Source organism: Mesoplodon mirus, assembly GCF_964341445.2.
Source record: "Mesoplodon mirus genome assembly, chromosome: 4".
NCBI lineage: Eukaryota > Metazoa > Chordata > Mammalia > Artiodactyla > Ziphiidae > Mesoplodon > Mesoplodon mirus.
In genome coordinates, this window is record NC_138979.1 from 160,361,157 (window position 1) to 160,370,928 (window position 9,772).

The following is a 9,772-nucleotide window of genomic DNA, read 5'->3' on the forward strand; positions in this document are numbered from 1 at the left end:
AGCAGAGCTGGGATTTAGCCCCAGGTCTATCTCACTTCAAAGCCTGGGCTTCTTGGGGAACCAGTAGGCTTCCCCACACCCCCCTCCCTTGCCCCTCCTCCCTGCATGGACACCAGGTGCTCCCCTCTCCCTGTTAATAGCCATCCACCTCTTTCAGTGTCTGCCTCTGTGCCCGTGAGCCCTCCACTCCTGCTCACTCCCTCCTTCCTGGGGTCAAGGCCCACACCTCTCTCTGACCCTCCTTCACCAGGAAACCAGTGCCTTGGTTTCCTCTATTCTTGGCCTTGGGACCGCCTCACCTGACCTGCTGGGTCGGCCCATCCCGCCCCCAGGTGATCACCTTGGCCTTCAGGGCTGGGGAGGGAGAAAGCAACGGCTTCCGTCACCTGACCCTGCTCAGCCAATTCACGAAGACAAGATGTCAAGTTAATGAGCCTGTGGGCCTCTAATTAGCTGTCAATTACCTCAAATTAATCAACTCCTCGCCTAATTAAGCATTGTCGGCAGGTGGGCACAAAGCAGACCATTGTGTGGGAGCCCTGAGAAAAGCCGGGCTGGCAAACTTGGTTAGGATCAGCACTGTGCATCGCTCCTGTCTCCCCACCGTGCAGCACTGGGCCCCTCTGCCCACCGCTGTCCCTAGGCACCGGGACCCGGGGACCTCCTGGGCAGCGGGGTGGACGGCGCTTCGTGAAGGGAGGTGCAGAGCTTGGAGGCAGGTGGGACTTCTTTAGGGAAGTGGGGCAGTGAGAGCTGTGTGGCCGGGCGGAGGAAGGTCTTGGCGAAGGGGACGGAGGCAGGTCCAAGGGACCAGCTCCTGGCGCTCATCGGAGCTGGGACGGGGGCTGGGCTCAGAGCTGGGCAGAGTGGAGGCCAGGTCATGGCCGAGAGTTCAGGCCTGTGCGGCCGGGCAGCCTGGCTTCCAGTCCTGGCCCTGCCACTTGTGAGCTCTGTGACCCCAGAAAGTGACTTCACTTCTGTGAGCCACACTTTCCATCATTGCAAACAATGAGAATAACTGCTTAAGAGCTCTTATCAGGCCTTTGTGAGGATTAAATGAGATTGTGCCTGTGAAGCACATGCCACGCTGTCAGTGTTCGGTGGATTTTGTAGTAGTGACGGTGGAGGTGGGTGAACCGCTCAAGCTATGTACTGTGTCCCCAGATTCTGAGCCCCCAGGCTGCAGTGCGCCCCTGATAAATGTGAGTGCGCTGCCGAAGACACGCTGGGTGCTGGATTCTGAGATGTCCCGGCTACAACCTCCTCTCCACCCCTTCGCATCTCCCAGCACCTTTGAGGCTATCCACTGAGCCCTGGGTGCCCCATGGAGCTCAGCTGAGGGGACCACAAGTCTCTGACTAGCGACCAGGAAGAAGAGAGCACATAAGGACCCCTCTCCCCTTGGGTCTTGGGGCTGCAGAGCCTAGAGAAGAAGTTGTCTCCCGGCAGCCCCCAGGCACTGAACTCACGCCCTGGCCATGGTCCTGGAGGCTGAACCGGTACCCACTTTCCCTAGCACAGGGCAGGGTGAGGCTGGGGGCTGGCTGGGTAGATCTTTGCCCCCACTGATGGTCAAATGCCTCCACACACAGGCCTGGTCTGTCCCCTCCCCCACTCCAACCTTCCTTGTAATCAACCCACCAAATTTCTCATCTGTACCCCCCATCTCAATCCTGGCACACACCCTCTCCCTGCCTCCTGGGGCAATGGAGGTCCTCAGTCTCGCATCTGAAAGCTTGGAAGTATCTTCCCTCTCGCTGTTTAAATCACTCAGTCATTTAGCAAACATTTATTGTGCCTACTAATTAAAGCTCGCAGTGTAAAGGGGAGATGGTTGGATAAACACAAATCATTAATGTATGCACTAGAGATGTGAGGACAGAAGGGAGCTAGGATTTATTATGTACCTACGGTATGCTGGCAGAAGTGGCAAAGCCGGATGCGGGTGCCCGTACTTCTGACTCCTGTCCACGAGGAGAGATCAGGTCTGTGCCCTGGGATGGAAGTGGGGATGGTGGGCGGGTGCGGGGGGGGCAGATGTATGCTACCTCAGTCTGGGCCTGGGCAGGTGAGGCCTCCCAGGGAAAGGGAAGCTGGAGCTGAGGCTTGAAAGAAGCAATGTATTCCAGATGAAGGGAACAGCATATGTGAATGTCCAGAGGCATGCAAAGGATATGGAGAGTTCAGCCAATAGAGATTTCCTGAGTACTCGAGGCCAGCCACAGCAGATGCTCACTGCACAGTGAGGAAGAGCAGGATCTCAGAGGGCCTTCAAATAAGGCTTTTCTAGTAGGGATTTGGGGACCCCTGGGGAGACTTACCTAAACTCTGACCCCTCCTAGGGGAACTGAATTCCACAGCCATCGAATCCATAATTTAACCAAATGAAGCTGCTTGTGTGGCTCCAGAAGGAAAGGGAAGTATCTGGGGAGTGGGCCTTCCTAAAACCAGTGAAATCATACCATTCTGTGGTCTGCCTTCCCGGAGAACGGCCTGCTTCTCTCCCTTCTGTACCCCAGAGCACCTAGACTGGAACAAGTGCCCAGCAAAGCTTGTGAAATAGTGCAGAATGTAATTTGTTTCTCCCTACCACAAACTGACGTGTACATGGATGCAGGAACTTGCTTTAAGCTCAGACACATTTATCCCACTGGAAAATTTGGATCTGAGACTAAGAGTTCCATGTGGGCTTGAGTGGAGGAGACATAAGTTTGGGAGCTGAAGGGTCGCCGTGGGACTGAAGATCATAGCCAGGCTGCAGGGAGGAGAAGGAAGCAGCAGCACCCAGGAGAAGCTGTGGTTCCCATCGTTCTGGGGCCCGCCCTATCTCAGATCCACAAGGCCCGCACATCCTTGTGGTCCTTTCTTACTTAAGCAAGTTCAGGTATCTGTACCTGCACCCCACCGAGAGTTCCCCACCCCAAAGCACCCTGATATATACCGGCCTGGAGCAGCCAGGGGAGCCCCAGCACGCAGGTGGAAAGGCGTCTTACAGACCAGCCAAGGCAGTGGTTCCAACGGAGCCACAGGAGCACCCAACCCCAGGGATACTCCCACAGAATTGGGGGCTGGTAGATGGTTTTCTTACACAAACAATGCAGAAGCCCAGTGTGTGAGAGAGACAGTGAAAACATTACACCTGTACGTACTGTTATGTTTAATGTTTACATTCATGTTTATCACGCTAGATATTACATAAACACAGTTTTAAAACCAAACAAATACAAAGGGATAGAGAATAAAACGTAGGCTTCCCTCACACCCCTGTTCTCCAGCCTTCTGATTTCCTTTCCCACAATCAACCAGCAACCAGTTTTTCAGATACCCTTCCATTTTATATACACATCTTTTCTCTTTCACAAGGGGCAGTAAAATATACGGTTCTGCAGCTTCCTTTTCATACTAATATTGTCTTGGAGATTGTTTCAGCTCAAAATATGTAATAACAGCCCCATAATATTCCATTGCCTGAACGTGTACTTTTTTTTTTTTAAGTTATACAAAATCATCACAGCCAAAAGGAGGCTAACGAGACATGATGACTTGATGTCCTATGATCTTCTGGCACAGAAAAAAGATATAAAGTGAAAACTAAGGAAATATGAATAAAGCAGAGACTTTAGCTATTAAAGTATCAGTCTTGGTTCATTAACAAGTTTACCATACTAGGGAGCTCCCTGGTGGCCTAGTGGTTAGGATTCCGGGCTTTTAATGCCAGGCGGGGTTCAATCCCTAGTCGTGGAACTGAGATCCCACAAGCCGTGCAGCGCAGCAACAAAACAAAACAAAACAAAAAAGGTACACCATACTAATGTCAGATGTTGATAATGGGGACATTTGGATGTGGGGTTTATGAGAGCTCTGTACAATCTTCACAACTTTTCTGCACGTTTAAACCTGTTCTAAAAATGTTTATTTTAAAATAATTTAAAAACATACAGATGTTGAGATTAACAAAGTATCACTTCATGCAAAAGCCTTACTGACTGCCTAATAGTGCTGGGTCATTATGTAGGTTCCTTAGTCAAACGAGGGAAGTAAAACTACTTCCCTGAGGGAATATGAGAATTGTTTTACATTTTCAAAGGGTTGTTTGAGATAAAAATGGTGGAACCACTGGCCTAGTCCCACTCTGTCAGTTTACCAGGGGGCAGCTGAGGCTAGAAAAGGTGTGACTCGTGCCCGGTCACAGACTCTCACCTCAGGTTCTTCCAAGCCCCACGCAGGCACCGGGCTGGTTGGCGCTCGCTGCCCACACTGGGCGAATACCTCCGGGGTCTGCTGGGTCAGCAGTGGGTAAGACGTCCAGCCGTGTCTTCCGTCCTGGGAGGTAATTTCATTTTAACAGGCTGACATACAAGCTGAAGGAAAGACTCTCTAACGATGGATGTCAGGCACTGGTTAGCAGGGGAAGCCTCTTAGGACCCTTGGCATCCCTCCCCTTGATGCTTCCTAGAAAGGCGGACTGGGCGTGGGCTCACAGGACCCCCGCGACCCCAGCGCTGCCTCCTGCGTCGGCGCCCTTCCCAGGGCTATCCGCGCCTTCACCACTAGAGGGAGCCGCGAGCGGCCCCACGGCGCCCGGCCGTTCCTCCCAGGCCCGGCCCTTCACCGCAGATCAGACTTCGCCAGGCGAGGCTCCGGCGAGCCCGGGCCCCTTCCAGTCCTCAGGCCTCAAGCCCGCTGCCCTCTGCCGCCCCGACCTCGTGCAGGTGCCCAGCACCCTGAACTTCACCGAGGGGACCATGCTCAGCCCCCCTACACAACCCTCTGAAAACCCTCCTGTGCTTCGGCTCCCATTTTATAAATTAGGACCCAAAGAGGGTTACAGTCACGCCCAGGGTGACACAGCTAACGTTTGGCAGAACGAGATGCCCAGGGGACCTGGTTCTGACCTCCTTGCTTCAGGGGTTCTCCCTCAAAGGGTCTCAAACCCCCTCACTGTAGCCTTCTATCCAGGTGGGGAAACCGAGGTACAGGGCAGCGCTAGGTAGGGTATATACACTGTGTGGGGGTGGCCCAGTCTGCCAAGGGTAGGCAGGAGGCTACAATGGGAGGCCAGCCCCTTGACAGATGAACACAGCAGGAGAGCCTGTTGGGGGCGGAGGGTGCCAGCCTGCCCCAAGGGGGGAGGGGGTACAGATGCTGGTGACTCTCTCCTGTGGATGGGTGACAGCTGCAGCCTCTGGTGGGAGGCCAGAGACCCCACACGCTAAGAACTTTCACTCACTGCCTGAGGGCTAATCCCATTACTCTCCTGGACCCTCTGGGACCACCCTCCCTAACGCTCCCTAATCCCCTGCCTCCCTCTGGGAATGGTCCAAGGCCCTACCATGGACCCCTGCCAACCTCAGTCTCCTGCAGACCTCACCCCCTCAGCCCCTATCAGCCGCCTGTGCCCACCCATGCCCAATTCCTGTGGAGGTCCGACCTCCTCCACCTGCCTCCCCTGCCAGCCCTGCCCCTGTCTGCCAGTCCCTAAGCCACCTTCCCAAAATGGCCTCCAGCTGGGCTCCAGGTTCTGTGAGCCTCCTTGCCCTTCCTAAGCAGGCTTCTGTTTTAGTTTCTGTTGAAGGAATCGTCAGGTGAGAGCTTGGGTCCACGGTGTTTTCATCTGTAAAATGGTGTTGATCTGATGATACGGTGAGATGCCATATAATAGCAAGTATTTAGTGCAGCACCTGGCACAAGGGAAACCCCCAAGGTGTCAGTTGCTGATGTAATTACCATCAGTGGGATGGATATGTCAGCTATGCAAGGGGAGTGGATGTATTCTGTTACCAGAAGGCAGCTCCATGGCCTGGGGGCAGATGTTAGAGGGAGGTAGATATGACTCAGGTACCCTGTCCTCACACTAGTGATAGGAGCCACTATGTACACTGGGTATTGGGCTCTTCCTGTAGGCTAGGTTAAGCCTCTCCATCCCCTCATGAGGCAGGTACTATCCATGCCCCCATTTTGCAGTTTGGAAACTAAAGTTAAGAGACAGCTGGGAATTCCCTGGCGGTCCAGTGGTTAAGTCTCTGCACTTTCACTGCTGAGGTAATGGGTTTGACCCCTGGTCAGGGAACTAAGATCCCACAAGCCATGTGGGACTGCCAAAAAACCCCAAAAAAACAAAAGGCAGCTATGAAGTGGTGGAGCTGGAATCAGACACAGCTCTGACTCCAGAATTCTTTGCGGTATTCTACTGCTTTTCAGGATCCACTTCAATGAGAGCTGATGTCTGAGAGATGCCCACCCCCCAAAAGGTAATGGGCTTCCCATTTGCCAGAAGCATTCAAGGCGATGCTAATGGACAACCAGTCAGGAACACTGAGGTTCCATTACAGGCCCCAATCCCCCCAGTGTCCCCAGCCTCCTGTTTCCAGGGCAGGCCAGGCCAGGTCACTGCCCCCTCCCCAGCCTGGGCACAGGAGGGGCCCCCTTTGGCCCTCAGCCTCCCTCTCTCCTACCTTCTGCTGCTCCTTATTTACATAAATTATCTCTCCCCAATTATCCATCCAGCTGTCCCAACTGTGATCTGTGAATGAATTAAAAATGGGATATAATTTAATAATGGCTGATTAGAAGGAGATTAGTTGTTATATAAAAAGGAAAAGCCAAGAGCCAGCTAGTTGCCCTTAATCTGAGCCAATACCATCGTCATTCGGGAAAGGCTACCCTGGCCATCATCAGGCAAGGCAGGCATGAGGACGAGGGTTAGGGGAGAGCCCAGGTGGGGCCAGACCACCCCAGAGAGAAGATCAGGGCACTGGGAGCTGGGAATTTGAGTCCCAGGCAACTCCTGTTACTTCCCTGGGCCTTGCTCCGTCCTTCTACATGGGCTTGGGTAGTTTCTGGGGCCCCTTCTTGCTCTAAAGTCTAGATGCCCTCAAATCAAACCACTGGGCTTTCCCAAGGCAGCCACTGCCTCCACAACAGAGCCTGCCCAGCCCCTGCTGGCGTAAGAACTGGGGGTTCAAGAGTCTGGTGCCTCCTAGGAACACACAGCAGCTGGGGATGCAGACCTCCCCAAGAGGGGACCCGACTGTCTGGGGTAAGTGGTAGAGAAGGGACTGGGGTTGGTTGCACCAGGAAGGCTCCATGGAGGAGAGACTGGCTGAAACAAAGAGTGTGTGAGTGCCCAGCAGGATCTCTGGGCCCCCTTGCCCTCAGGTGAATGACTGGATGTACTGGCAAGGACATGTCTCCGAGATTCCCAGTCATCCTTTCAGCCTCAGCTCACGTGCACCTCCTCCAGGAAGCCTGCCCTGATCTCCCCAGCTTTGTGGTCTCCCTAGTGCTCCCATATTTGTCCACCTGCTTATGGTGTCCATCTGCTTATGGGGCATTTGTGTCCCCATTTGTGAGTTCCTCAAGGGCAGGGACCAGCTTTTTATCTTTACGCCACCAGTGCCAGGTACACAATTTTTGCTCAACAGCATCACTGAATAAAGAAAGATACCTCCTCCAGAAAGCCTTCTCTGATTGCCCTAGTGTGGGTTCTGTGCTCCCAAGGTACACTGTGATTATGCCTTTAAAAATAAGGTAAGTTGGGCTCAGGACAGACAGAAGCTCCAGGAGGAGGGTGGGTCTGGCCTGGGCGGGGTGGGGGTGGGGGACACGGGGTGGTGGGGGGACTAGAAACTTGGGGGAGGAGCTTGAGCGCCAGCTGCTGTCCCAGTTCTGCCAGCAATCGAGTCTAAGTGTCTGGTTATTACCCTACCGCGGTACGTGCGTGGGCCGCAGTACTAGAGAGGCCAGTGGCTCGCCTGCCCGGCAGGAGTACCTGCGCGCGCTATCAGCAGCAGGGAATGGAAGTGGAGGACGCAGGCAGCTATTCCCTCCAGCGAGCGCAAGCTTTTTATACGTTTCCATTCCAACAAAAGATGACTGAAGTTCCTAATATAGCAGTTATGAATGAACAAGTAATGCCAGCAGAAGTTCCAGCCCCAGCTCCTGCTCAGGAACCCACACAAGAGACTCCAAAAAGAAGGAAAGGAAAACCCAGAACAACAGAACCCAAAAACACCAGTGGAACCCAAAAAACCTGCTGAGGCCAAAAAATCTGGCAGGCCCGCAAAATCAAAAGAAAAGAAAGAAAAACTTACAGACACATTTAAAGTGAAAAGTAGACCAGTTCAATAGTGTTTCAGAAGCTGAACTTTTGACCAAGACTCTACCAGACATTTTGACCTACAGTCTGGACATTGTGATTATTGGCATAAACCCAGGACTAATGGCTGCTTACAAAGGGCATCATTACCCTGGACCTGGAAACCATTTTTGGAAGAGTCTGTTTATGTCAGGGCTGAGTGAGGTCCAGCTGAATCACATGGATCATGACACTTTACCAGGGAAATAGGGTATTGGATTTACCAACATGGTGGAAAGGATAACACCAGGCAGCAAGGATCTTTCCGGTAAAGAATTTTGTGAAGGAGGACGTATTCTAGTGCAGAAATTACAGAAATATCAGCCACGAGTAGCAGTGTTTAACGGAAACTGTATTTATGAAATTTTTAGTGAGGAAGTTTTTGGAGTAAAAGTTAAGAACTTAGAATTTGGACTTCAACTGCATAAGATCCCAGACACAGAAACTCTCTGCTATGTCATGCCATCATCCAGTGCAAGATGTGCTCAGTTTCCTCGAGTCCAGGACAAAGTTCATTCCTACGTTAAGCTGAAGGACTTAAGAGATCAGTTGAAAGGCAGTGAGCGAAACACAGACTCAAGAGGTGCGATACACATTTGACCTGCGGCTAGCCCAAGAGGATGCGAAGAAGATGGCTGCGAAGGAAGAAAAATATGATCTGGGTTATGAAGCAGCGTGCGGTGGTGCTTATAGTGAAAATCCGTGCAGTAGTGAACCTTGCAGCTTCTCTTCAAATGGGCTGACAGCTGACAGTGGAGAATCAACTTTCAGTGACATTCCAGATGGGCAGTGGATGACCCAGTCATTTACAGACCAGATTCCTTCCTTTAATAATCACTGTGCGATGCAAGAACAGGAAGAAGGAAACCATGCTTAAGAAGGGTGTTTCTCGGGCTTCCCTGGTGGCGCAGTGGTTGAGAGTCCACCTGCCGCTGCAGGGGGACACGGGTTCGTGCCCCTGTCCGGGAATATCCCACGTGCCATGGAGCGGCTAGACCCATGAGCCATGGCCACCGAGCCTGCGCGTCCGGAGCCTGTGCTCCGCAGCGGGAGAGGCCACAACAGTGAGAGGCCCGCGTACAGCAAAAAAAAAAAAAAAAAAAGAATGGTGTTTCTCAGCCCTGCTTAAATGCTGCAGTTTTAATGCAGTTGTCAAGAAGTGGCCCTCAGTTTGTTAACTGAAGTATTTTATTCATATTTTACTCTGGTGATGTAATCATGGTACAGTAGAATCAACTGTACAGACCTTAGTAGTTTGGAAGGAGAAAGAGTTTTTTGTGTATGAGTTTTTATATTGGAATTAATCATCATTCCAGCTTTTTAAAAACTATCTTTCATTTATGAAGAAATTGATTTTCTTTTGGGAGTCACTTTTAACCTGTAATTTAAAAATGCAAGAGTCTGCATATTTACACTTGATTATTAACTGTGCGTAAACTTAGATGCTCCGTTATCCCTTTCATACGTAAGAAGAGCATGCTAATGATAAGATTCCCATTGGTAAAGAGGCAAATGTGCTGATTTTCATCTGTGAGTTTAACTGCCAGTGGAGTCTCATTTGGTAGTTTTTAGTGGTGTTTGATGGGCTTCCTGAGTTGTATTCACACTCAGACCTCCTTGCTTTACCAGTGGTGA

The 9,772-nt window shown here is 51.7% G+C and overlaps 1 protein-coding gene across 1 annotated transcript; it reads left to right on the forward strand.

Moving 5' to 3' along the window:
* Positions 1-7,894: 7,894 nt before the first annotated feature.
* Positions 7,895-9,014, forward strand: LOC309802978 (G/T mismatch-specific thymine DNA glycosylase-like; the record flags this gene model as incomplete). The annotated part of the gene is given in 3 exon segments (XM_082618825.1): positions 7,895-8,344; positions 8,348-8,712; positions 8,714-9,014. Coding segments are annotated over 3 exon segments (789 nt in total). The 5' UTR covers positions 7,895-8,221.
* Positions 9,015-9,772: the final 758 nt, after the last annotated feature.